The sequence below is a fragment of the Eretmochelys imbricata genome, chromosome 13, assembly GCF_965152235.1.
Source record: "Eretmochelys imbricata isolate rEreImb1 chromosome 13, rEreImb1.hap1, whole genome shotgun sequence".
In the NCBI taxonomy this organism is placed as follows: Eukaryota; Metazoa; Chordata; order Testudines; family Cheloniidae; genus Eretmochelys; species Eretmochelys imbricata.
In genome coordinates this window covers 789603-817093 of record NC_135584.1, presented here as the reverse complement: position 1 = coordinate 817093, position 27491 = coordinate 789603, and the positions used below count along the sequence as shown (strand labels likewise).

Here is a 27491-nt window from a genome sequence, read left to right as displayed (position 1 = left end):
TCTTCTGCTCTACTCAGCACTGATAAAGCCTCAGCTGGAGTATTGTGTCCAGTTCTGGGCACCAGACTTCAGGAAAGATGTGGGCAAATTGGAGAAAGTCCAGAGGAGAGCAACAAAAATGATTAAAGGTCTAGAAAACATGACCTATGAGGGAAGATTGAAAAAATTGGGTTTGTTTAGTCTGGAGAAGAGACGACTGAGGGGGGGACATGATAACAGTCTTCAAGTACCTCGAAGATTGTTATAAAGAGGAGGGTGATAAATTGTTCTCCTTATCCACTGAGGGCAGGACAAGAAGCAATGGGCTTATATGGCAGCAGGGGCGGTTTAGGTTGGACTTTAGGAAAAACTTCCTAGCTGTCAGGGTGGTTAAGTGCTGGAACAAATTGCCCAGGGAGGTTGTGGAATCCCCGTCACTGGAGGTGTTTAAGAGCAGGTTAGACAAACCCCTGTCAGGGATGGTCTAGAATAGATCAGTGTTTCTCAACCTGGGGGAGGGGTCACAGGACAAGTTTAGGGGGGTCACCAGGGCTGGCATTAGGGAGTGGCAAGCAGGGCAATTGCCCAGGGGCCCCACATCACAGGGGGGCCTCTAGCTGTAGCCCGAGCCCTGGTGCCCAGGGCTGAAGCATGTAACTTAGCTTTGCAGGGCCCCCTGTGGCACGGGGCTCTGGGCAGTTGCCCTGCTTGCCATCCCTAACGCGGGCTCTAAGTATTATTCATCATTTACTGAATGATATTTAAGGAAGCGGGTCACAAAGGGGGTCACCAGCACAGAAAGGTTGAGAACCACTGTTCTAGATAATGTGTAGCCCTGCCTTGGTGCAGGGGACTGGGCTAGTGACCTCTCAGGTCCCTTCCAACCCTGTGTTTCTATATGAAACAACCCTTCTGCCCCAGAAAGGCATCATGGCAGGATCTCCCCCTGCAGCCTCCAGTGTCCCTTCCCTCACCCTCCTCTCCAGGCCTCAAGGTTCTGACTCAGCTGAAGCCCCTTGGGGCTCAGCCATGGGAATCTAACAGATTGCCTCTGGGCCCCTGCCTAGGACAGCTGCAGTGCACAGTGCCTGGCAGCATTGTCCATAGGCAGATTCCTGTTTGTCTCTTTCTTGTCCCAGTCAGCAGCACTCGCGGGGTGGAGGGTGAGGGCAGGCTGCGCATCCTGTTCCGGTGTCTGTCCTGCATTGGTCTGAGCTGTTTGCTGCTTCTTAGCAGCATCACTGCGGCTGGAAGGAGGAAATTGGCAACCTTGTTTTCAGAGATTCACTCATTAGTAATGGGGTGGGTGATTCCAGTGTGGCCGCTTGGGCTGTTTCTGAATAGAGATGTAGCTAAATACAGAGCCTCTTGAGCCTGTGTGAGTGTGATGGGCACATACACTTCGTTCGGCCAAGGGTCCTAGTTGATATGCAGTTTATCGCATTTTTGTACGTCCCCCCAGAGCTCTGGATAGTACACTTTTAAGAAAGTTGAGCTGGATGGGTGTGCATGTGTCCATGTGCATGCCCGCATGTGGCTATTATATAATACGCATTCTGTACAATATTTGTAAATGAAAAGTGAGCTACAACCAAGCAATCTGGCTGCACTCTGACAGATTCCTTCGTACAAAAGGATAGTACATAAAAAGCTATACAGACCACCTGTGTTCTTCACACTAGTGTATGGTGCTGAGTGAAACTGTCACTACAACCTAGGATTTGTGTGTGTGAGGTGAGGAGTAACCAGAGGTTAGACTAACACGTATGTGGCGGTTCAGCTGGGATTACGGTAGGCAGGTAAGATTGCTGGTGTCTGATGCTCTGACTTGGTTTTTCTGTCACTCTGGGACAGGTTGGGCTCTCAAGTCAGGCACTGAAGTGGCAGTGGGCTGATTTGCAGGCCCACAGTTTCCTTTGACAGGTGTGACAAGCTGGGGTGGGCAGGGTGCAGGCCTGGGACTCCAGAGACCTGGGGGTTCAGTCCCTGACTCTGCCACAGGCTCCCTGAGTGGCCTTAAGCATGCCACCTTGGCCCAGAACCTCCAAGCGATTTAAGTGCCTAGCACCCATTGAGATCTGTGCCCAAGCTCCTCTCTGTAAAATGGGGGTGATGCTGTCCCCCAGGGGTGTGTGCAGAGCTGCAGCTTGTGTGGGGCTCGGTACCGCAGGGCTGGGCTGTAGACTGGCTGTGCTCAGAGTCCTTGAGCTGCTGGCTGGGTTAGGAGCTGAGGCCAGATCCTCAGCCACTGTCACTTTACACCCGGTGAAGATCTGTACCAGGCTTTGCCTTGCTGCGGCGTATGAAGCTCTAACCCCCCTGCAGTAACTAGGCAAACAGCGCTCCTGCACCAATGCTGTGGACAGCAGGTAGTTTGCCCCGCCAAGCACTTCGGCCTTGGGGTGCCACGCCTGAGGAAGACGGACCGCAGACGATGAATCACTACCTCAGGCAGGCACGGCAGCTGAGCCAGGAGTTAGAGGCTGGTTGCCATGTTTGCCGAGGCTGCAGTTCTCTGGTGGTTGTGATTGACACACGTGGTGCGCGGCCTGTTTTCTGCTGTTGCAGGGCAGCAAGGGGTCTTGGGCTCCCTTTGCCCGTCTCCCTCTCGCTGCCCAAGCATCCTTTGCTCTGGGAACGTGACGTGTGGTTTGGAATTGCTTGCTTCTGTCCATTGTGAATAACGTCACCAACAGGCTGTACCTCCTCTGGGGAGGGCACGGACAGGGTGTCACGGCCCCACAGGGTTGGTGTATGGCCCCATCTTCGGAGCGGTCTAGGACGAACCCCTCTGGTGTGCCCTAGGCCTCTCATTCTTCCTCCAGGGTAGGCCGTGCAGCTACACACAACCTCTGGGCTTGCAGCCCCCGGGAGCTCCGTCAGCAAGTCCCTGAGGGAGACGCGTATGGACGTCCCTCGCCCAGCATGGGCAGTGACGCTCACACAGCGCTGTCCCACAGTCGGGTTTATTCGCTAGCTGGCACAGGGCCCAGGCAGGCCTTAGGGTAGCACAGAGAACTGAAGGGTAAAGCACAGTCCAGTCTGCTTAGCCCAGCGCCCAGCCAAGCTGTTGGGACCCCTTGGTTCAAGCTCTGTCTGTCTCCTCCTTGGTCAGACCTGGGTGAGAGCCCCGGCTCGGTTCAGCAGCCAGCTCTCCTCCCCCACCTCTCCTGTCCTCTGCTCTGGAGCTGGGGACCGTTGTTCAGCTCCCTAGGAGAGGTGGGGAAGGCCACAGCCCTCTGGTTGCTAGGTGTCCATGTCCTGGCGACTGGATTCGCCATGGTCTTCTCAGCCGCTCCGCTGATATCGAGACCTCGACCCAGACTAGGGACACCCACATACCTCAGCCTGTCCTGAGAGCAAACAGTTCTTTTGCGTCACTGGGTAACAGTGCAGCACATAGGGGAAACTGAGGCACACATAGGCTTCATAACAATATTACAAAATACTCCCACTTGTGTCACGGAGTGTGGGGAGTCCAGGCCCTGCACCCCTCTTCCTGGGATCCACTGAGACTCTCAGCCAGCCAGTAAAACAGAAGGTTTATTGGACAACAGGAACACAGTCCACAACAGAGCTTGTGGGTACAACCAGGACCCCTCAGTCAAGTCCTTCTGGGGGAGCAGGGAGCTTAGACCCCAGCCCTGGGGTTCCCTGCGTTCCTCCACCCAGCCCCAAACTGAAACTAAACCCACTCAGCAGGCTCCCTGCTGCAGCCTCCATCCACATTCCTGGGCAGAGGTGTTACCTCCCCCTCCCCTCCCCCTCCTGGCTCAGGTGACAGGCTCTCAGGTCTCCCATCCCAAGGGCATATTCCCAGGTCAGCACTCCCCCCTCCCTGCTGCATCACATCATCACATCTTGGTCACCCAGGCTCCTTGCAGGCTGTGGCGTGCAGCAGACTCGGGGCACTGCAGTCCCGTGACACCAGTAAGTGAGGCCGCTTGTGTTGTGACAGCGTGTTCTCTGCCCCTCTGCACTCTGGACAGCTGAGCCCCACGTGGCGCAGCTACATAATGGGCTGGGACTCAGCCCAGGGCATAGACGGGCGTCCTGGGCCCTGCGCAGCATCCTGGGGGTCAGTGGGCTTCTCTCCCACACAGCAGGGAGCATTGCTGGGACTTGCCGAGCGCTGGGGCCCTGGGCTGGGTAATGGCAGCAGCATGTCCCCTCTGTCAGGGCGCTGGGTGTGTTTGGACCAAAGCTCGGCAGAACAGGAGCTTCCTCTCCTCCTCCTCTCACTCCCTGGGGGCTGCCCAGCTCTTGGCCATGGCATGGGGCTGGCAGGGATATGGAGGCTGTCTAGGCCTTGCTGGGCCTGTTTGTTAGCACTGGTGGTTCTCCTGTGACAGGAGCTGACAGAGCCCTGTGTGGCTGGGCAGCATTGGTTTCATTAAACTGCAACCTGTGGTTCCATGTCCAAGGCAGACCCTTCCCTTGGCTGAGAGCACGTGGGCCCACCCCAGGCCCTGCCACTGCCAGGGGAGCTGTGCTCGGCCTCCGATCGGCTCTGCAGCCGCTGAGTGAGGTTCTCCTGGGGCGCGAGGAACCCCACAGGGGACAGGCTGCACTTGGCATGTTCCTCGGCAGGGGCATGTGCTAAAACCTACTGGATGCAGCCAAAGCACCGAAGCCAGGTGGCTACTGTTCCTCCCCCGGGGAGCAAGGAGTTCCCTCTGGAGAGACCTGGGAATCGCAGAGCGGTCTGAAAATTCTGCCCCTTGCCCAGTCACGGAGTGTGGGGGAGTCAGGGCCCTGCACCCCTCTTCCTGGGAATCACTGTGACTCTCAGCCAGCCAGTAAAACGGAAGGTTTATTGGACAATAGGAACACAGTCTAAAACAGAGCTTGTGGGTACAACCAGGAGCCCTCACTTAAGTCCTTCTGGGGAGCAGGGAGTTTAGACTCCAGCCTTGGGGTTCCCCTGCTTTCCACCACCCAGCACAAAACTGAAACCAAAACCCCTCCAGCAGGCTCTCTCCTGCAGCCTTTGTCCAGTTTCCCGGGCAAAGGTGTCACCTGGGCCCAACCCTCTCCCAGCTCAGGTGACAGGCTCAGGTCTCCTCACTCCAGTGGATTCACCCCCTGCTCTCCCATCCCCTGTGCAGACAGTCCCAGCAGAACTAGACGCCATTCCCCGGTCAGTCCGCCCCCCTCCCTGCTGCGTCACACCCAGTTCCTTGGCTCTGTGAGGCCCTGACCTGAACCCAGCCATCGAGAGCAGTGCTGTGCCAGGCTGTCAGCGGGTTCCCAGCGCCACAGGCCGCGCTGTCCCTGTCCGTGGACTCGCTCTGCCTGTCCCCTGGGGTGCTTTGTGCACAGCTGGTGTCGGGGTTCCCCCTGAGCAGTCCATGTCTCCCTGCCCCTGAGAGACCCCCAGGAGCTCCAGCCTTCCCCTGAAGCGGGCGCAGACAGCTCTGTCCCAAGCGGGCTGCGTAGGCGAGTGAGTTGCTCTCATTGGATTCCAGCTGCCAATGTCCCCGGGGTCTGGGTGGATCTCGGCCAATTCCCAGGCCTGCTTCGGTGGGCTCCCCCGCGGGCGCTCAGGGTGGGGCTGGCACGCAGGAGCTCACTGGGGCAGCTGCTCTGTGGTTGGGCTCGCAGCAGTTCTTGGGGCTGCTCAGTCCCACCCCTCTTTGCTGCTCCCTGGTTGCGCCCGTGCTCCTCAAAACACACTACTCCCCTTGCACCTGTCCCAGCTGCAGCTCTCCCACCCTGAGTTCTTTCCGCGGCTCTGCACTTTTCATTACTGCTATGTCTGGCTCTTGGTCCTTCAGAGCGAGGTCGTCTGTGCTGCAGACAGCCAGGCCTCTGCCAGAGAACCTGTGAGCATCACCCTGCTCCAGCTGGACCTGGCGCCCCCAACAGGTCCCGTCGCTACACTGCTCAGCCCATTCCCACGCGGCCCCCAAAAGATCCTTCTCAGCCTCCAGACCTGCTGCTCTCCCCTCACAGAGCTACAGACGGAGCGGGTCTCCCTGGCAGCTGGCGGCCCCATTGCTCTGCAGTGCTTCCCATGTGGGCTGTACCCCAGGGGCCACTCAACAATTCTTTAGTTCTGCGTTGCCTTCAGGGGCAGCCAGCCTGGGCCCAATCCCAGAGGCAGCTCTGGCTCCCAGGAGAGGGCCCCCACACATGGGCAGAATAGGCCGTGGCTCTGTCGTGGCTGGGTCTGGCCTGGGGGAGCGCCGGGCCAGGGCCTGTTCCCATCATGGGTGCACACGACTCACTTCAACTGATGTCTGTGCTCTTTGGCTGCAGTCCCATGACCCTGAAGCTTGGGTGGGTGCCGTGCCTGGGTGGGGATGGGGCGCAGAGTGCAGAGGCTGGTGCATGCGCTGTCCCTCTGTGGGGCCTGGGTACTTGGGCTGTGGGGGGAGCGCCCTGAGGCCGCTGCTCTGGCAACCTCCCCTCTGCTCAGGCTGCGGGGCTGCTGGCTCTCCACATGTGGGGGACACGGTGGGGTCTGGGCCAAGGCTGTGCGTAGTTAGCCCACTCTCCTGGCAGACCAGCCCTGCTCCGTCTGACTGCCCCCTGCCCAGTTGCCAGGCCGGGCTGCCCCAGTGCCCTCTTACGCACCCACCTGTGCTCTGGAGCCAGGATTTTGCCTCTTTTCTCAGCACTCACTGCCCACAGAGCAAACCGGCAGAGATGCCTTAAGTACATTAGGGACTGTACACCAGGGGTCTGGAAATCCCCTTGCACAGGGGCTGGGAATCCCAGTGCTGGTGCTGGGGCACGGATCCCCTTGCATGGGGGTGGGAAACCCAGTGCTGGTGCCGGGGCGTGGATCCCCTTCCATGGGGGCTGGGAGCATGACTCCCTCTGCTGGGGCTCAGGGCACAGAGCCTGCTGCTCTGAGTCTAATACCCACCAGGCCTCCCTCCCGGGCGGCTGCCCAGTGACTTTAAGCAGTGGTGCTGGGGGGCTCAGGCTCCGGCAGGAGCAGCAAGGGGTGCAGCTTGGGAGTGCTGGCCATAAATCCCAGTAGTGTCTAGGCAGGGGACTCTGGTGGAGAAGGCCAGGCTGTCCAGGGACACTGGCTGCTTTCCCTGGCTCTGTCCCCTGCAGTCGAGGCATGGCTGGGTGTCAGGAGCAGTCACTCTCCCCCCAGTCCCAGCAGTGCCCGTGTACCCCTACCTGGGCACTGATGGCCCGGGTCAGTGGTCTGAGCCAGCCCTGGATGGTGCGTTCGGAAGAGATTCGGCCTCTCACTCACGTGTTCCTGAGAATCCCAGCTGTCCTTGGCATCAGGGCTGTGGATCCCCGATGACTCCTGGCAGGTGGGGCCATGCTGGGCTTGGGGCCCTGCTTTCAGCTTCTCACCATGCTCCCAGGGGATGGCTGGGGTGACTGGAGCTCTGTGCAGCCGATGCTGGGTGGGAGCAGTACTAGCAGGGTGGGTGAGCCGGCAAGCTGGCATGGTGTGGGCTGCTGGCTGGGAGAGGGGGTGACTGGCCCAAGCCCTGATCTCTGTGAGTCTCTGCAGGTGATGGCAACCCCAAGGAGAGCAGCCCCTTCATCAACAGCACAGACCTGGAGAAGGGCAAGGAGTATGACGGGAAGAACATGGCCCTCTTCGAGGTAGGGCACCTGTCACGGAGTCCCCGGGTGATGCTCTGGAACTGCTCCCCATGAAGCCAGTCAGGACTCTGGGGAAGTCTCCTCTCTGGGAGCAGCTTGTCTGCAGGACACACAGCTCACATGGCTTCCCCCTTCCTGGCTCTGACCTCGGAGCATTCAGCATCCTCTGCCCCTCCATGCGCTTCCCACAGCGAGTCCACCCAGGCGGGGTCTTGGGGAAGCCAGAGGGTCCTGCCCCCCAACTTCACAGACAGACGTGACTCTCAGCCAGCCAGGAAAACAGGTTTATTAGACGACAGGAACATGGGGCAGTGAGCCAGACAACTGCGTCTGCACTTCACGCCATGTCTCCAGCCAGCCCCCAACTGAAACTCCCTCCAGCCCCTCCTCCTCTGGGCTTTGTCCCTTTCCCAGGCCAGGAGGGCACCTGATTCCTTTGATCTCCAACCCTTTAGCTCTCACCTTGCAGGGGGGAAGGGCCCAGGCCATCAGTTGCCAGGAAACAGGGTGTCGGTCGTTCTCTGTGTCCAGACCCCTGCACACACCTGCCCTCTAGGGCTCTGCAACGATCATACACCCTTACCCCACCCCCTAGATACTTAAGAACTGCAAAGGGGAAACTGAGGCACCCCCACACTATTCAGAGGAAACATTAAGAACAGTCCCGCTTCGTCACAGCACCGAGCAGAGGGACCGCGGGTGGGGGGGGGGGCAGCGTGGAGGGAGGGTGCGGCTGGCTCAGGACAGGTCTCGCCCTCACCTGTCACTGCCCCTAACAGGAAGAGATGGACACCAGCCCCATGGTCTCGTCCCTGCTGAGTGGCCTCGTGAACTACACCAACCTGCCACAGGGCAGCCGAGAGCATGAGGAGGCGGAGAACAACGACGGGGCCAAAAAGAAACCTGTACAGGTGAGGGGTTCGGCACCGGGCTCCAGCGCTGGCTGCCATGGGGGGGTCTGGGGGGGTTCTCTGAGGCTGCTGGTGGGGTGGGGTCTGGGGGGGTTCTCCGGGGCTGCTGGCTGGGGGGGCACTGGGTAGGGTTCTCTGGGGCTGCTGGTGGGGTGGGGTCTGGGGGGGTTCTCGGGGCTGCTGGTGGGGGGGCACTGGGGTGGGGTTCTCTGGGGCTGCTGGTGGGGTGGTGTGGGGGGTTCTCTGGGGCTGCTGGTGGGGGAATCTGGAGGGGCACTGGGGTGGGGTTCTCTGGGGCTGCTGGTGGGGGGATCTGGGGGGGCACTGCGGTGGGGTTCTCTGGGGCTGCTGGTGGGGGGATCTGGGGGGGCACTGCGGTGGGGTTCTCTGGGGCTGCTAGTGGGGGGATCTGGGGTGGGGTTCTCTGGGGCTGCTGGTGGGGGGATCGGGGGGGGCACTGCGGTGGGGTTCTCTGTGGCTGCTCTCAGGGGCCGTTGGGCCATGGGTTCTCTCCCAAGGGGCTTGCCCCTTGACGTTGGTGCTAAGCCATGGCACAGTCACACAGACATGGCCAAGGGAGCGGGCAAGCGAGTGGGATTAGCCCTCTCCCTGCAGGACTCACACAGGCTTTGCATTGAGTCCCTGGGCGGGCAGTGAGGCTTCCCGCCCAGGGGCTAGGGGCCCAGCAGCTCCCGCTTGCTCGGATCTGGAGGCTCCTGGTTTCAATTTGCATTTTCTGGCCTGAGTGAGGTTCTCTGCAGCTGTGGGAGTTCAGGAATTCCCACGCTCTCACTTCCTGCTCCCTGGGGCTCGCAGGGCAGGGTCCAGGCCTGTCCTACCGCCTCAGCTGGGCCTTCCTCCATGGAGTGGGGCCCTCCCGCAGCTCCCAGTCCTTGCTGCAGTAGCAGGTGGGTAGCACGTGGCTCATGCTGCTGCTGCCAAGATCACCAGGGCGCTGCCATGGGCCCAGGTGCACCTGACCCTTCTGAGGCGCCTGGTGTCTGCATCGCTTCCGCCAGAGATCCCCAAGCACCAGGCTTTCCGAAGTGCTCACGGGCTGCCCTGGGCTGTCACTGGGGCACGGCTACCCCAGGCCGCTGCCATGGCCCCCTGCCTCCCTGCCACAGACACCAGTGGCTTGGACCACTGGTGTCCGTGGCCCCGGGTGGGCTGTGTTTGAGCCAGGTGCATTGCGATCCACGGAGCTCTCTGACGTAGCCAGGCCCTAAGTGGGCAGCCTGGAGCCACCAGCACTGTGGGCTGCAAAGCGTCACAGCCGGGAGCAAGTTCCCAGTGTACTGCGCCTAGGGTGACCAGATGTCCCGATTTTAGAGGGAAAGTCCCGATTTTGGGGTCTTTTTCTTATATAGGCTCCTATTACCCCCCACCCCCGTCCCGATTTTTCACCCTTGCTGTCTGGCCACCCTGCCTGCGTCAACCTGTCCCTGCGATTTCCTGCCGGCTCCCTTTGTGAGCGGTCACACGGCGAGGGGCAATGTGGGCTGCAGCTGGCACCGTGCCAACAGGGAAATGAACGGCTCTGATCCCCTGAGACCGAACCCCCGTTGGCGGGTTTGGGGGCGTCTCGGGAGCCCCGTGCAGAGGAGCGGGGCGGAGTCAGCCTTGCTGCTGTTGGAACGAAAGGCCCTGCAGCTGTGCAGAGAGAGCACAGCAGCAAGTAGGGTGGCAGAGGCCTGTCTCCAGCAGGGTGGCTGTAGCCGATCCTCTGCAGCGACCGTGTTTGCATCCTTTCACTCGCTCTCCCTGTCGTATTCCATGCACGCCCCGTGCCTGGAGGCAGGCGCTGACCTGGCCGCTGCAGAGGACGGAAGAGCCTGCTGTCTCGGATGCGGTTTCCTGCCTTGGAGCTCCCCTTGCCAGCGCTGCATGCTGCTCCTTTGCTCTGCCCAGCCGAGGTCTGAGCCCCCCCCTCTGAACTGTTCTCCACAGCTGCCATGGCGAGGCATGGAGCAAATGAGCCCCTCCATTTCTTTTGGTCGTGACTCCCCAGCCCCAGTTGTCGCTGCACCGTGTTTCCAGGGACTTGACCCTCCCAGGGAAAAACATTTCAAGAGGCCCTTTGGTCTCGGCGGGGGTGGGGGGCTGGGGGGTGATGCTGCCTCCCTCGTGGCTAATCGTGCCATGCTTTTCTCTGTAGGCTCCACGGATGGGCACTTTCATGGGCGTTTACCTGCCCTGCCTGCAAAACATCTTCGGGGTGATCCTCTTCCTGCGCCTCACCTGGGTGGTGGGAATTGCTGGCATCATGGAGTCATTCTGCATGGTCATCCTTTGCTGCTCCTGCGTGAGTGATGGCGTTACCCCGCCCTGCCGTGCAGCCGTCACCCCAGGGCTGTAAGCTCTGCTGTGCAGCACGGAGTGTCCCGTCCAGGTGGGGTTAGACGAGACGGGCAGAGCCCAGCACTGAATGGAGAGGCCTAGCTCATTCTTCTCTCCCTTCCGGCCAAGGGCTGGAGTTCCTTGGGAGTGGCAGGGCCCGCTCGGACCTGCAGGGAGGAATAATTCACCTCCCCTGTTTGCATGAACATGGCTCAGCCTAGGAGTCAGGAAGAAGCCCCACTCCAGTGCTGGGGGGAGGGAGACTGCAGCGAAAGAGAGGACTGGAGACAGCCAGCCACCTGTTACTAGGGAACGAGATGGGAACACTGAATGCTGACACAGCTAATAAACCAAACCCATCACCTTGTTGAGAAACCAGCCTTTACAAGCCAGAAGCTAGTCCCAATTCTATCAATCCTGGAGACGGGCAGGAGTGTGCTGCCTGGGGGCCGCACTGAGGGGAGCAGCTACTTCTTGGGGACTTTATTTCCTGGGATCAGAATCTGATATTCCAGCACCCCCTTCTTGTGGGCCGTCTCCCGCCCTGTGCAATGCAACGAGAGAGCTCTTTTGTGTGCAGTTCAGGCAGTTTTACAGCTGGATGGAAATGGGGCCCCGCCTCCAAGATGGTGCCCCCGCCCCCCCCCCACATGCAGCAGGGTTGCCAGAGGCCAGGAAAGCCTCATGTTAAAACCCTTTTTCCTGGTGTGGGCCATGCTGCAGGGCAACCTGCCCTCCCATCAGCCCTCTGCTACCAATAGCCACGGCAGCCATGCCGGAGCAAGAAGAACCAGGTCACATGCTGAGGGCACGTCTACACGTCAAACGCTGCTTTGGTGCAGCTGTGCCCCAGTAGTGTTTAAAGAGCCGATGGGAGAGAGCTGTCCCGGCGGCATAGTTAATCCACGTCCCTGAGAGGCTGTAGCTATGTCGGTGGACCCGGCGCTGTCCACACCGGGGGCTAGGTCAGTGTAACTGCGTCACTCAGGGCTGTGGATTTTTCACACCCCAAGCGACATCGTTACACCAACGTAGGTCTGACATGCAGACCAGACCTTACTGAGGAGAGCAGCCCTGGGCAGCCCTCCAATGCGCTGCAATCTGAGAGCCTCTCTTCCAAAGGGTCCCAGCTCCCTCCTGGAGGGATCACTTCTGAAGCTTTAGCTCACCCAGGAGCAAACTGGGCAGGAGCTGGCATGCTGGGACCCACAGCCCAGGGGTGGAGCGCCTGGGGAATAACCCTGGGGCTGAATTCAACTTCCAGCTCGGAAAACTCAACCACGGGTTTAATGTCAATCCCTTTGCTTGTCTCTTGCCCCACGACAAAGTGACATACTGGTGTCATTCATGCAGGCAAACACCTTCCCGATTCCTGACCCCTCTCACTTGTGACACACCTCCAGGTCAGTAATTACTGCTCCCCTCCCAGGTGTTGCATTATTCCTGGCCCCCGGCCCACTGGGGCACAGGAGACAGCATGGCTCCAGGGTGCCTCTAACACTAGGAGAACAGGAGGACTTGTGGCACCTCAGAGACTAACCCATTTATTTGAGCCTAAGCTTTCGTGAGCTACAGCTCACTTCATCGGATGCATACTGTGGAAAGTATAGAAGATATTATATACACACAAAGCATGAAACAATACCTCCTCCCACCCCACTCTCCTGCTGGTAATAGCTTATCTAAAGTGATCACTCTCCTTACAATGTGTATGATAATCAAGGTGGGCCATTTTCAGCACAAATCCAGGTTTTCTCCGGCCCACCTTGATTATCATACACATTGTAAGGAGAGTGATCACTTTAGATAAGCTATTACCAGCAGGAGAGTGGGGTGGGGGGAGAGAAAACCTTTTGCAGTGATAAACACCCATTTTTTCATGGTTTGTGTGTATAAAAACCATCTTCTGTATTTTCCACAGCATGCATCCGATGAAGTGAGCTGTAGCTCACGAAAGCTCATACTCAAATAAATGGGTTAGTCTCTGAGGTGCCACAAGTCCTCCTGTTCTTTTTGCGAATACAGACTAACACGGCTGTTACTCTGAAATCTAACACTATGGTTTTCCTCTCTGCAGACGATGCTGACGGCCATTTCCATGAGTGCCATCGCTACGAACGGTGTTGTGCCAGGTAGGGCGAGGGCTTTCCCTCTCCCCGCTGCACATCATCGCCCTGACTGCATCAGCCTCCTCCCCCAGCCTCCTCCCCCAGTCACAGGGACACTAGCTCCCAGCCACCCACTCCACAGCTACGACCCTGCACAGGCAGAGCTGCCGTAGACCCTCAGTCTCTGGTGGGAGAGACCAAAGGCCCATGTGCGTCACCCACTGGCTCTTGGAAGGAACATGCTGTATTCTGGGCTTGTCTAACCCCTGTGACAGAGAGTCCCCAGCCAGTGGCTGGCTCACCTATGGGGCTAGTTACCCCCAGCCAGTGGCTAGTCCACCTATGGGGCTAGTTGCCCCCAGCCAGTGGCTAGCGCTGTCATTTAGCTAAGTGGCAGTTTTAGCTCCCAAAAGACCAGATTCTGCTTCTGCAGAGAGCCAAGCAGTGGTACGGCTTGTCACGGACTCACCGATCGTGCCCGCTCTTGGCCCCTGCGGTCCGTGCGGGGTGCCCCTTTCAGTGAGACAGCCCTTTTCCCGGGGGTCCACTCTCTCTCGGGGTTAAGCCCCTCCACCTCCTCAAGCCACCCCTCTCTGAGCCTTAGCACGCCTGTTTCCCGCTGTGGGTCCCCTCACAGAGACCACTCACTCTGGATCCCTGGGACCTCCACTCCCCGAAGGGGATGATGCCACCCTGTTCTCTAGACCTGAGTGACTCTCAGTCAGTGTCAAACAGGAGGGTTTATTGAGCGCTGAACCCAGCACAGGAAACTCTCAGGGCCTCAGGCCTGGCCTCCCTCAGCACAGCACATCCAAGTCTCCCCTGCATCCAGCTGGGCTCTGCCTGCTCCCTCCCTCCAGCCCAGAGCCCCCCTGCTTCCCCGCTGGGCAGCTGAGATCCCCGGCCCCAAGTCCCGCCCCTGTCCATTGTCTTCTCTCCAGGTAAACAGGGTCGTAAACAGGGTCCTCTAGCTGGGACCGGTTGGTTGGGTCCCCGGGGGTCCTCGCAGCCCATTGTTTCCCCACTGGCCATAACTGGCTGTGACTCCTGAGTTGGGCCTCTGGGTCACCAGCCCGTTGGCTGGGGTCCCACGTTCCCTGCCAGTCCTCTGGAACAACAAACTCCCTCTCCCATCACCTTGTTAAACTGGTAACCCCCAGGGAAACTGAGTCCCACTCCCTCTGCATAGAAACCATAGGAAAACCAAGGGGGGAAAAACCCATAGGAAACAAGGAAACCAGGAATCTCCCCCACTTCGTCACACTGCTGCACTGGGCTGTGATGTCTCTAACTACTAGCCAACATGCTGCTCCCAGAGCCTGGAAGCCAGAGACCCAGCATTCTAATGCCAGCTCCTCTGTAGCTGGGTAACCCGGTGACACGGTGTGAGTTGTGTCTCCCCCGATGGGCTGCTTTTCGTACAGGGTAACAGCATTCCCACCTAGAGCCGGGCTGTGCTGCAAATCCGAAGGGTGAGCCTGCAAATGTGCTGCCGACGGGTGGGCTGAGAGGGGTGTGGGTGGGATGTGTGGCGTGGAACGGGAGGGCCAGGGAATCGTTCTGGGAATGATTTTATGCTGCAGCACATTGTTTTGAGGGGTGAATTTGGATGTTGCTTCTTGTTTGTGGTGTTTTTAGTGCTGCACTTGGATTAATGGGAGCTGTCTGTTTAAGAAGACGGTGGGGAACATTAGGGGGTTTGTAAGCAGACAGAGGCAGTGGGGGTGCAAAGCAGGGAGACCCCGGCTGGGTGAGCCCCCAAAGGGCAGAACTGGATTTAATAACTGATCTTCCCAAATCCAAACTTTGCCCTGTGTCCCGTTAGTGCTCCAGGGAGTGGCTGGCTCAGGGAGTCACTGTCACGCTTCAGAGTCTTCTCCAGGCAGGGCACCAGAATGAATCCAGCCCAGCTCAGCAGGGGTTAACAGCTGGTCCCCTCAGGCGGCTGTTTAGTGGTCCTGTGTGCAATGAGTGTGCTGGGTCTCAGGACCAGCTCCCACATCAGAAGCTCACCTACCCGCTCGGAACTAATGGGCAGAGGCAGCAGGGAGGCACAGAACCAGCTGGACCATAGGCAGCCCCCCCATGACAGCGAGCCTCAGGCAGGGCACAGCCAGTGTGGGGGAAGCCAGCCCTCCGCTGCCCCAGAGATAAACTCAGCGTGTCGCTCCAGGGCTGCATGTACCCCTGGTTCTCCTGAAGCTGGAGTTTATGGTTACACAAAATAGCTCATGAAATGTCCCCTGGGGAGCTGCATGGCCCTGGGCAGCCACATTCACACTGGCTTGGCATAGATGTAAATGACCCACCATGGGCAGGGTGAGTGAGGAGACCCACAGGCCCAAGCCAGATGTGGGTCTCCTCACTGAGTGAGGAGAAAAGACTAATGAGCTGAATCTGCCACATGGTAACTGCCTGCAAAGACTGGTGGGGAGATTGTGGAGACCTCAGGGAGGGCGACTGGAGGTAGGGGCATTGGGCTGTAGGGGGAGCAATGGGCTGAGACCCCCGGGAGGGTGGCTGGGGGTCAGGCCATGGGGATGTAGGGGAGCAATGGGCTGAGACTCCAGGGAGGGCGGCTGGGGGTCAGGCCATGGGGATGTAGGGGAGCAATGGGCCGAGCTGGCACAAGGTCTTCCCGGGGTGCTCTCTGCTCCCCAGCCACACGGCGCGCTGAGCGGGGCAGGGCAAAGCAGCTTGTTCAGAACGTTGCTGTTCAGTGAATTAGCTCTGGATGATGCTGAGTTGGGGCTGGGGTTACCCTGTGTCCCAGGACTGCATTCGGTGCATGGCTGCGCCTGCCTGGGGCTGCTAGAGCCCCTGGGCCCTGTCCCCACCGGGCCGGGCTGGGTGGCCTGGCTCTGGCTGAGCGCTGACAGCTCTGTGTCCAGCGATGTCATTCCTGGATTTCTCACCCGCTGCAGCAGGCCCTTCAGCCACGGCTCCCCAGGGACCCAGAGCCTGCCTCAGCTGGCAGAGCACATGTCCGCAGCCCAGCCGCTGCCTCCTGGGGCTGCGGGATTGCAGGCGATCTGCGGCCTGTCAGCTCCGCACAGGTGGGACAGCCCAGCCTGGCAGCTGCCCCCACTCTGCCCAGAGACCACTCAGCGTGAGCCAAGGCGTGAGGGTCTGGCAGGGTCTCCAGGGGACCCCTTCCCTCCTGCTGCTGGGAGGGAGACAGCCCTACCCCCCCGCCCCCAGCTCAGGCCCTGTGCTCGCCCTGCCCCCTTGCCGGCTCCTGCCTGGCAAGAGTGGCCTCTGCTGGACCCACAGTGGCTTCCCCTGGCATGAGGAAGGAGAGCTGGAGCTGGGACATGGCCCTGGTGCCCCCGAGCGGCCTGGCAGACGCACACCGGCAGGGTGCAAAGGGATCTGTTCCTGAGAAAGCAGGCGTGTGCCGGGCTCCTGCAGCGGGACCCAACCCCCTTTGCTCTTCTCTTTGCCAGCGGGGGGCTCCTACTACATGATCTCACGCTCTCTGGGGCCCGAGTTCGGCGGGGCCGTGGGGCTGTGCTTCTACCTGGGCACCACCTTCGCGGGAGCCATGTACATCCTGGGCACCATCGAGATCCTTCTGGTGAGTGTGGCTGGGGCCCCTCTGAGCGGGCACTGGGGGAGGCTGTTCCCGCAGGCCCCACGGGGCCGTAACCCAGCAGCCTTCTGGCCTGGCACTCCAGCCACGCGCTCTGGGCACACCTGCTCTCAGCAGTGGGGGCAGGATGGCGCTTCTGTCCCCCCCAGCACTTGGCCTGGATGGGGACCCCATTGGGCAGAGCCCCGGAGGAGCAGAGGAGAGGCTGGGGGGGACAGGCGTGGTGGAAAGACTGGGGGACAGGGTTAATGGCTGGCCAGGGGACAGGCAGATGGGGTGAGAGCTCCCCAAACCCCCAGAGCCGATATGTGTGGGGATGTGGGCAGCACGGCTTGTCTCACAGACCCGCACACACTGGGGACGGGGTGGGGGGAGGGGGCAGAACCACAAAACACAACATAATTTTTTTAAATCTTGTGATTTTGGGTCTTGTGAGGTTTGTGGTGCTGAGCCTGGCACAACAGGGCCCCGATCCTGGCCGGTCCTGGGGTATGGCTGTAATAACCCTGTAATGGGGAGAAGTGGGGCAGTGGAGCCGGTGGGTGGGGGCTGCGCTGGGCCAGACGTTGATGCTGGGTGTGACTCTCTCCCAGGCCTATATCTTCCCCGCCATGGCCATTTTCAAGGGAGAGGATGCCAGCGAGGAGGCCGCGGCCATGCTCAACAACATGCGTGTCTATGGCACCTGTGTGCTCACCTGCATGGCCACTGTGGTGTTCGTCGGGGTCAAGTACGTCAACAAGTTTGCCTTGGTTTTCCTGGGCTGCGTCATCCTCTCCATCCTGGCCATCTACGCTGGGGTCATCAAATCTGCCATCGACCCCCCCAGCTTCCCGTGAGTAGCAGCACAGCACCCTCCCGCCTCCCACGGGCTGCCGCAGGGGGCTGGGGCTGGCGGGGCAGGAGGTGACTCTGGTACATTCTCTGCTTGTCTCCTCTCCCCCCAGGGTCTGTTTGCTGGGTAACAGGACACTGTCACGCCACGGCTTCGACATCTGTGCCAAGCTGGTGCTGGAAGGGAATGAGACAGTGGGCTCCAAGCTGTGGGAGCTGTTCTGCACCTCCAAATTCCTCAACGCCACCTGTGACGAGTACTTCCTGAGGAACAACGTGACCGAGATCCAGGGCATCCCGGGCGCTGCCAGTGGGCTCATCAAAGGTATGAGCAGCCGCGCGGGGGAGGGAGAGTGGGCAGACCCAGGCTGGCACCAGTGCAGACCTGGGCTTAACGCTGGTTCCGGCCCCCCTCTGGCTCCCAAGTGACCTATTGCTTGGTCTCCCCAGAGCCTGGCTTAGCCTCTGGGAAGGAAAAACTCAGAACTGGAGCAGCTGGGGGCTGTGGGTCAGGCCTGAGGGGCACCAGCAGAGCTGTGTATGGGTCGGGAGAGGTGCTGAAGATCATGAGAAGTTTGTGCATGTTAGAAACCAGCCCGGCCAGCAGCTGAAAGGTGAGGAAAGCTCATCTCCCACCTTCCAATTGCCTTGGAGCCGTGGGGCTGGGAGGGTGGCTCTGTGGGGCAGCAGGACCTGCCCCCCTAAGTAGGGCATGCTGACATGCAGGGCTGCTCACCGCTGTGTCTCTTCCTGCTCATTCTCACTGGAGATGTTGTCACTGGTGGGGAAGAACCTTGTCTGTTCTGTAGCTGTCATGGGAAGGTGCATCTCCCATAGCCATGGGGTGAACCAAGATTCAGTGCCTCCGGGGCTCGCCCTTCGAGCCAGACACAGTGCACCGGCTTCCCGCAGACTTTCCAGGGCTGGAGCTGAATGAATTGGCTCATTGTTTCCTCTTTGCCCGGGGAAGGCCTGATATTGATCTGAGGTTTAGAGAGTAATCACCCCCTTGGTGTTACTTATCTGCTGCTTTAATATGTAGATTAGCGAGCAAAAGCTGTTCTGTACCCAGGGCTCTGGAATGGGGCCAGAGACAGAGGAAGTTCTGGTGAAGTTTGTGGCAGAAGCTGTTTACAATCTGCTTTTCCTGGGTCATCCTTTGCTTGGATGCTACACTAGAGGAGGCTGTGGCCGTGTGGCCTGGTTCCAGATGCTCGCTGCTTTCCCTGGCCCCTGGCTTTCAGGAGTTACATTGAGACTTTCCCCATTTGGGCATGGGAGTCTGAGGAAAATCCCTGCAGCCATGTTAGAATTGTAAAAGGCTGGAGGATTTTATTCCCGCTGTCAGCCTGCACAGCAGCTTCCCTTCTGCACCCGCCAGCATGGCTGGGGCAAAGCAGCTGGACAATAATAAAGATAGGAATCTTTGAACAATCACTTCTGAGCCTGCTCAGCGTGGATCCGCTACTTGTAGCAAAGCCTCTGGCAAATCTGTCCCTTGCAGCAGCCCGGCAATCTCTGCGGTGCCCAGTGAGGTGCCAAGGGGCAGGGTGCGTGGAAAACAAGGTGCTTGGATTCAGGCATGGGAGGCCAGGCGTGACTACCCTGCTTAGTGCTCTCAGGCGATTGCTGCCACGGCAGATAAGGGGCATCCAATGGACGTCGTTTACTAGATGTTCAGGAAGCACTTGAGACGTGTCCGCAGCTCAGATTAATGGGGCAGGGAGAGGCCCTGCCTAGTGGGTAGGACAGAAGGGTCACGGATGGCAGCACGCCCAGATTCCTGCACGGTGGGGTGTTCTCGGTGAGTGAGCAGCAGATGGCAAAGGCTGGCCAGTCCAGGGGAGTCTGGGAGCCCACGGCCAGTGGCCCAGCCCTGCGACAAGCTGGAGATGGAGAGTCAGTGCTGGGACTGCTGGCTGCAGGAGGGAGGAGGTGTGGCAGGGCTGCCAGGACTGGGGACTCTGCGGTGCAGGCAGCGAGTGGGTCCCGGTCCGGAGGCCAGGTTCAGGGAGCTGGGCTGGCTCACCCCGAGAGGGCAGTCCTGGCTGGGCTGACACAGTGCAGGGTGTCGAAGGATGACAGCTAAGTGGGGCTGGCAGTCTCTTCCCAGCAGTGAAGGGTAGCAACCTGGAACGAGCAGCAGAGACAGCGGGTGAGAGAGGGCAAGCGACCAGGAGGAGGGGCTGAGAGAACCCCCAGTGGGGGTGAGGGCTGGATCAGCCTCTCCCGGAGCTCTGGATTTGGGATCCCTCCCTGGCCCTCTGTAGGGAATCCAGCAGGGAGACGCCCAGCCAGCCCCTGCAGCATCTTCCAAAGGGCCAGCGCGTGGGCTGTGCGGGGCCTTCTCCCCGGCCAAGGCGGCTCAGGGGGTGGATGGCCTGGTTCGGGGCACCATGGTGCTGACCCACTAAATGTGCTCGGTCCTTCTGGAGTTGTGGCTCGTGGTCTTGGGCTGGCATATCCGCGGGGCTGTGGGGCGTCTCTCTGGCCATGAGTTTTGTGTTCCAAGACTTAGCCCCAGCTTCTTGGCTTTGGGATCTGCTGCCATTGGCTGCTCTCCTGTGCGGGGATCGCTGATGCCTGCATCAGGGCATGGTGCCAGCCCCCCATCAGCTGTGTTTGCGGTGACAGGCTGGAGCTGCTGATCTCGGCTGGTGGCTGTGTCCTGGGTCCCCTGTCAGAGCAATGAGACCCCGGCAGTAGCTGGGGAGGGGGTGGCAAAGCCCCCTTGTGTCGGGCTCTGGGTACCCTGAATCCCCAGGGCTGTGCTGATCAGGCCTGCTAAGAGAGGAGTCCCGAGGGGGAGGTGTCCCCAGGGTGCATCAGGGGGCGCTCTCCCAGGCAGAGGCGCTGGGTGCAGGGAGGAGGGGTGAGTAACGTGTGGTGGAGGGGCTCCCTGGCAGAGCTCCCCAGGGGTCTAGATTAACTGCCAGGGACGGGAGCTGGGTGCCAGTGGAGATCTCTGCTGTGGGCAAAAGAGCTGAGCTGTTCGGCGGCACAAGGGCCGGGGTGGAGAATAACACGGGGAACGTTCTAGAGCCTTTGCATCAATCGATGGTGCGGATCCTGTGGGCAGCGTTGGGCCCCCGTCGCACGCAGCTGAGGGGTCAGGGAAGGGTGAAGAGAACAAGCAAGGCTGGAAAAACGGAGCTGTGGGCAGAGCTGGCAGAGATTGGGATTGTTACCCTCGAGGGCGGGGGAGCAGAGGGGGCAGGACACCAGTCTATCCAGTCCTGGATGGGGCAGAGCAGTGAGAAAGGGGGCGTCAGTTCTCCCTGTCCCACAGCACAGGCCCCAGGGAGCGGCCAGTGAAACTGACAGATGGGAAATTCAAAACTAATAAAGGAAATTCTTGTTCAGACATTGTATAATTAGCCTGTGGAACTCACTGCCACAGGATGTCACAGAGATCCCAAAGGGAGTGGATGTGTATATGGAGATCATGAATGTCCAGAGTGATCACAGTTAATGCTGACAAAGTGGTTCACAGGTTAACTGACCTTTGATTATGAGGGTGTGTCCACACGGCAGTGGGGAGCGAGTCTCCCTGCTGGGTAGATAGACTTGTGCTAGCCGGGCTCGCAGTAGTGTGCTAACAGTAGCCACGTGGCTGATGTGCACCTGTGGCGGCTCCGGCTACGCAGCTGGGCCCAAGCCCATCTGCTGCCCGGGTCCTAGCTGCAGTGAGCCTTCGCTGACCGTAACGTCTGCACCATTTACAGCGCACTAGCGTGAGCTCTGTTCACACAAGTCTCGGCCCCGGGCTGCAGTGTAGGCACCCCCTCAGGGGTCAGGCTGCGACCATCATGGGGGGCCGACTGCAGGATTCTCAGACCCCCCCCCCCGACATGCCTGATGGCCCTCAGGGTTGAGCCTGTGTGACAATGCTTGCTTCCTGAGCGCAGGGATGGGGGGGGACGCTGAGTAGGGTGGGGTTCCCCGGGCTGTGTGATGGGTGTGTGGGGATGCTTCATTGTGTCTGCAGCCGGAGCTGGCATGGCGGAGCACCTTGGAGCAGGGGCTTCTCCCGTGTGAACACCCAGCCCTCCCCGGCTCCCCTTGCAGAGAATCTCTGGAGCACGTACCTGACCAAGGGGGTGATTGTGGAGAAGCAGGGGGTGACCTCGGTGTCGCTCGTGGACCCCGTTATCGACATGGACCAGCCCTACGTCTTCAGCGACATGACCTCATACTTCACCTTGCTGGTGGGCATCTACTTCCCGTCCGTCACAGGTAGGAGCTGCAGCCGCTGGGTGCTGGGGGCTTGTGCCCGAATGCATGTGGGGGTGCGCGCCTCGGTGTGTGTGCGTGCGTCTGTGCTGGGCCGGCTCACGTGTAGGGGTGGGGGTGTGCCACGTGCACCTCTGGGTGCCTGCGTCGGCTGTGCCGATGCGCATGTGTGGGGTGCATGCGTGTGCCATGCCAGACCTGTGTGTGCGTGCGTCTGTCTGTGCCACCCCCATGCGCACCTGTGTGTGCCGTGAGCACCTGTGTGTGCCGTGAGCACCTGTGTGTGCGTGCGTCTAGGGGTGGGGGTGTGCTGTGTGCACTTGTGTGTGCCGTGAGCACCTGTGTGTGCGTGCGTCTAGGGGTGGGGGTGTGCTGTGTGCACTTGTGTGTGCCGTGTGCACCTGTGTGTGCGTGCGTCTAGGGGTGGGGGTGTGCCGTGTGCACCTGTGTGTGCCACCCCCATGCGCACCTGTGTGTGCCGTGCGCACCTGTGTGTGCCGTGTGCACCTGTGTGTGCGTGCGTCTGTCTGTGCCACCCCCATGCGCACCTGTGTGTGCCGTGTGCACCTGTGTGTGCCGTGAGCACCTGTGTGTGCCACCCCCATGCGCACCTGTGTGTGCCGTGCGCACCTGTGTGTGCCGTGTGCACCTGTGTGTGCGTGCGTCTGTCTGTGCCACCCCCATGCGCACCTGTGTGTGCCGTGAGCACCTGTGTGTGCGTGCGTCTGTCTGTGCCGATGCGCATGTGTGGGGTGCGTGCGTGTGCCATGCCAGACCTGTGTGTGCGAGCGTCTGTCTGTGCCACCCCCATGCGCACCTGTGTGTGCCGTGTGCACCTGTGTGTGCGAGCGTCTGTCTGTGCCACCCCCATGCGCACCTGTGTGTGCCGTGAGCACCTGTGTGTGCCGTGAGCACCTGTGTGTGCCACCCCCATGCGCACCTGTGTGTGCCGTGTGCACCTGTGTGTGCCGTGAGCACCTGTGTGTGCCGTGTGCACCTGTGTGTGCATGTGCCATGCCAGACCTCTGTGTGTGCGAGCGTCTGTCTGTGCCACCCCCATGCGCACCTGTGTGTGCCGTGAGCACCTGTGTGTGCCGTGAGCACCTGTGTGTGCGAGCGTCTGTCTGTGCCGATGCGCATGTGTGGGGTGCGTGCGTGTGCCATGCCAGACCTGTGTGTGCGTGCGTCTGTCTGTGCCACCCCCATGCGCACCTGTGTGTGCCGTGAGCACCTGTGTGTGCCGTGAGCACCTGTGTGTGCGAGCGTCTGTCTGTGCCGATGCGCATGTGTGGGGTGCGTGCGTGTGCCATGCCAGACCTGTGTGTGCGTGCGTCTGTCTGTGCCACCCCCATGCGCACCTGTGTGTGCCGTGAGCACCTGTGTGTGCCACCCCCATGCGCACCTGTGTGTGCCGTGAGCACCTGTGTGTGCCGTGTGCACCTGTGTGTGCATGCGTCTGTCTGTGCCACCCCCATGCGCACCTGTGTGTGCCGTGTGCACCTGTGTGTGCCGTGAGCACCTGTGTGTGCGAGCGTCTGTCTGTGCCGATGCGCATGTGTGGGGTGCGTGCGTGTGCCATTCCAGACCTCTGTGTGTGCGAGCGTCTGTCTGTGCCACCCCCATGTGCACCTGTGTGTGCCGTGTGCACCTGTGTGTGCCGTGAGCACCTGTGTGTGCCGTGTGCACTTGTGTGTGCCGTGTGCACCTGTGTGTGCGTGCGTCTGTCTGTGCCACCCCCATGCGCACCTGTGTGTGCCGTGTGCACCTGTGTGTGCCGTGAGCACCTGTGTGTGCGTGCGTCTAGGGGTGGGGGTGTGCCGTGAGCACCTGTGTGTGCCGTGTGCACCTGTGTGTGCGTGCGTCTAGGGGTGGGGGTGTGCTGTGTGCACTTGTGTGTGCCGTGAGCACCTGTGTGTGCCGTGTGCACCTGTGCGTGCGTGCGTGCGTCTGTCTGTGCCGGCACGCATGTGAGATGTGCATGTGCTCCCCTGTATACGTGTGCATCAGCTGGCTGCACATGCGTGTGCGCGTGCAAGGGGCCGTCATGGCTGGCTGGCTGCACACCTCTCTGATGTCTGCTGTCAGCAGCTGCACCCTGTGGCTGTCCCTCTGATTTCTGCTTCCAGCTCGGAGCGTGACTGCGTGGGGGGTGCAGGGGAGGATCAAAGAGCCCCTCCTCCCCCACCCAGCCCCCCAGCCAGGCTGGCAGCATGTCTCACCTCCGCGCTGACGTCACCAGTGCTCGGATATTTCTGGCTCCCCTCCAGTGGGCGGAAATAACTGAGCAAAGCAGCCCCTGAGCCGCCCCCCAGGAGCAGCCTGGTCTGGAGCAAAGACAGCGCCAGGCCAGCCCGCGGTAGGAGACCGTGTCTGCGAGCAGCGTGGCCCTCGCATGCTCCTGCTGCTCCATGCTCCATGAGCTGGACCCTAGAGCCAGCGGAGTTTGGACCAGGAGGGCTGAACTGAACCCCAAGGCCAGGCCCAGACGTGTGACGCCAGGGGAATCCCAGGGCAGGAAAGCCCCACGCCCCCGGCACGCTGCTAACTCACCAGCCTTTCATGACTTTTACATGGACTTGTGTCCGATGAATAATTCAGGCCGTGCTACAAGTGGCAGCTTTTCCTGAGGCACCCTCTCCGCCGGGCTGAGCTGTAGGGCCCGGGGACTTGCCCATGGTCAGCTCCACAAGGACTCCTAGCCCTGCCTGGTCCTTGCTTCCCTGCAGCAGTGAGAATCCAGGCAGCCCCGGCTGGCAGCCACCAGGGACGAGCCCTGCCCTCCTCTTCATTGCCCATGGCATTGCTGCCTCACAGCTCCTCGCTTGCTCGCCTCTAATTGGCCTTTGCAGATTAAGCTAATCAAGGGTGGAGGAGAGAAACCACATCAGCACATCTGGAGCCTGATTTTGCGGGTGGAGAGTTGGGTGTGAAACCACCTGGAAAGGGGGTGGGGAGAGGGGAGATCAGCAACCCCTGTGCAGCCGGGCCTGCTCCCCTGCTCAGCCCCCCCACACCACGTGCCATGTGATCTGGGCCTTCCCTGCCAGCTGCTGCTCTCTGAGCTGGGCTGGAGCCCAGCACCCTGGGGAACGGGGCTGCACTCGGTGGCCTTGCTCAGGGCTCTGCACTCCAGTGCTGGGCCGAGCCGTCCATGCGCCCCTCCATGGCACAGTGCCCCATAGCACGTACCCTTGTCTTCCCTAGGTATAATGGCCGGCTCCAACCGATCAGGAGACCTGCGCGATGCTCAGAAATCCATCCCCACAGGGACCATCCTGGCCATCGCCACAACGTCTGCTGTCTGTATCCTTGGCAGAGGGTCCGGGGCAAGAACAGGGCGGTGGGGGCAGGGTCCTGTCTGCCGCTGAACCAGCCCCTGTGTGGGTCGGAGTGGCCAGGGCAGGTGCCGGGCACTGGGCGCTTTGTGGCCCCTGTTCGGGTTGAAGGGGCCAGGGTGGGTGCCGGGCACTGGGCGCTTTGTGGCCCCACGGGCCCTGTGCGGGTCGGAGTGGCGAGGGTGGGTGCCGGGCACTCTCGTGTCCCCATGGGCCCTGTGCAGTTCAGAGCAGCAGGTGCCGGGCACTGGGCGCTTTGTGGCCCCTGTTCGGGTTGGAGCGGCCAGGGCGGGTGCCGGGCACTGGGCGCTTTGTCGCCCCATGGACCCTGTGTGGGTCGGAGCGGCCAGGGCAGGTGCTGGACACTGGGCGCTTTGTGGCCCCATGGACCCTGTGTGGGTTGGAGCGGCCAGGGTGGGTACCGGGCACTGGGCGCTTTGTGGCCCCTGTTCGGGTCGGAGCAGTGAGGGCGGGTGCCGGGCACTGGGCGCTTTGTGGCCCCTGTGTGGGTCGGAGCGGCCAGGGTGGGTGCCGGGCACTGGGCGCTTTGTGGCCCCATGGACCCTGTGTGGGTCGGATCGGCCAGGGCAGATGTTGGGCACTGGGCGCTTTGTGGCCCCTGTGGGGGTCGGAGCGGCCAGGGTGGGTGCCGGGCACTGGGCGCTTTGTGGCCCCTGTGTGGGTTGGAGCAGCCAGGGCGGGTGCCGGGCACTGGGCGCTTTGTGGCCCCTGTGTGGGTCGGAGCGGCCAGGGTGGGTGCCGGGCACTGGGCGCTTTGTGGCCCCTGTGTGGGTCGGAGCGGCCAGAGCGGGTGCCGGGCACTGGGCGCTTTGTGGCCCCTGTGTGGGTTGGAGGGGCGAGGGCGGGTGCCGGGCACTGGGCGCTTTGTGGCCCCTGTTCGGGTTGAAGGGGCGAGGGCGGGTGCCGGGCACTGGGCGCTTTGTGGCCCCTGTGTGGGTTGGAGCGGCCAGGGCGGGTGCCGGGCACTGGGCGCTTTGTGGCCCCTGTGGGGGTCGGAGCGGCCAGGGCGGGTGCCGGGCACTGGGCGCTTTGTGGACCCTGTTCGGGTTGGAGGGGCCAGGGCGGGTGCCGGGCACTGGGCGCTTTGTGGCCCCTGTGTGGGTTGGAGCGGCCAGGGCGGGTGCCGGGCACTGGGCGCTTTGTGGCCCCTGTGGGGGTCGGAGCGGCCAGGGCGGGTGCCGGGCACTGGGCGCTTTGTGGCCCCTGTGGGGGTCGGAGTGGCCAGGGCGGGTGCCGGGCACTGGGCGCTTTGTGGCCCCATGGACCCTGTTCGGGTTGGAGCGGCCAGGGCGGGTGCCGGGCACTGGGCGCTTTGTGGCCCCTGTGGGGGTCGGAGGGGCCAGGGCGGGTGCCGGGCACTGGGCGCTTTGTGGCCCCATGGACCCTGTTCGGGTTGGAGTGGCCAGGGCAGGTGCCGGGCACTGGGCGCTTTGTGGCCCCTGTGTGGGTTGGAGCGGCGAGGGTGGGTGCCGGGCACTGGGCGCTTTGTGGACCCTGTTCGGGTTGAAGGGGCCAGGGTGGGTGCCGGGCACTGGGCGCTTTGTGGCCCCATGGACCCTGTTCGGGTTGGAGTGGCCAGGGTGGGTGCCGGGCACTGGGTGCTTTGTGGCCCCATGGACCCTGTTCGGGTTGGAGCAGTGAGGGTGGGTGCCGGGCACTGGGCGCTTTGTGGCCCCTGTGTGGGTTGGAGCGGCCAGGGCGGGTGCCGGGCACTGGGCGCTTTGTGGCCCCATGGACCCTGTGTGGGTTGGAGCGGCGAGGGTGGGTGCCGGGCACTGGGCGCTTTGTGGCCCCATGGACCCTGTTCGGGTTGGAGCGGCGAGGGTGGGTGCCGGGCACTGGGCGCTTTGTGGCCCCATGGACCCTGTTCGGGTTGGAGCGGCGAGGGTGGGTGCCGGGCACTGGGCGCTTTGTGGCCCCATGGACCCTGTTCGGGTTGGAGCAGTGAGGGTGGGTGCCGGGCACTGGGCGCTTTGTGGCCCCTGTGTGGCTTGGAGCAGCAGATGTTGGGCGTTTCGTGTCCTGCAGGCCCCATTGGAGGGGGATTTGCACAGCAGGGGCCATGTCCCCAGCGCTTTCCCCACGCTCCTGTTCTCTGCCCTGGAGACTGGCCATGCTCCCCTGGGCCCCAGGGAACTCCGCTGCCCTTGAAAACGCTCTGCCTTCATGGGGGGCTGGACTTGCCATCTGTGCCCCTGTTCTCAGCCCTGTGGCCCTGGGTCCCCTACTCCTTGTGGCTGCACTTGGCGGTCCCAGGCACAGGGGGTGGCCGGGGGGGAGGGGGCTGCAGCTTGGTCTTTCCTTCACCACCCGCAGACATCAGCTCCGTGATTCTCTTCGGCGCCTGTATCGAGGGGGTCGTCCTCCGTGACAAGTGAGTGCCGCTCCCCAACAGTGGGGTGTTGAGGGGCAACAGGGCTGTGCAGGGGGAATGGCTGGGGGGAGGGGTGGTGGATCTGGATGGAGGGGGTGGGTAGGTGCAGGGGTGGCTGAGTGGAGGGAGGGTGGGTTTGGATGGAGGGGGCGGGGGGTGGAGGGGAACAGGTTGGGGGTG

General features: G+C 61.3%; 1 protein-coding gene across 1 annotated transcript in view; it reads left to right on the top strand.

Annotated features, from left to right (window-relative positions):
* The window catches only part of SLC12A5 (solute carrier family 12 member 5), a 111408-nt gene that overhangs the window by 47493 nt on the left and 36424 nt on the right, over positions 1-27491 (top strand). The window contains exons 2-11 of the mRNA XM_077831827.1: positions 7469-7563; positions 8343-8474; positions 10633-10779; positions 12892-12946; positions 16369-16499; positions 17108-17349; positions 17462-17673; positions 21417-21584; positions 24786-24884; positions 27254-27311. Of these exons, the coding sequence (XP_077687953.1) occupies positions 7469-7563; positions 8343-8474; positions 10633-10779; positions 12892-12946; positions 16369-16499; positions 17108-17349; positions 17462-17673; positions 21417-21584; positions 24786-24884; positions 27254-27311 (1339 nt within the window). The remainder of the gene's footprint in view (positions 1-7468; positions 7564-8342; positions 8475-10632; positions 10780-12891; positions 12947-16368; positions 16500-17107; positions 17350-17461; positions 17674-21416; positions 21585-24785; positions 24885-27253; positions 27312-27491) is intronic.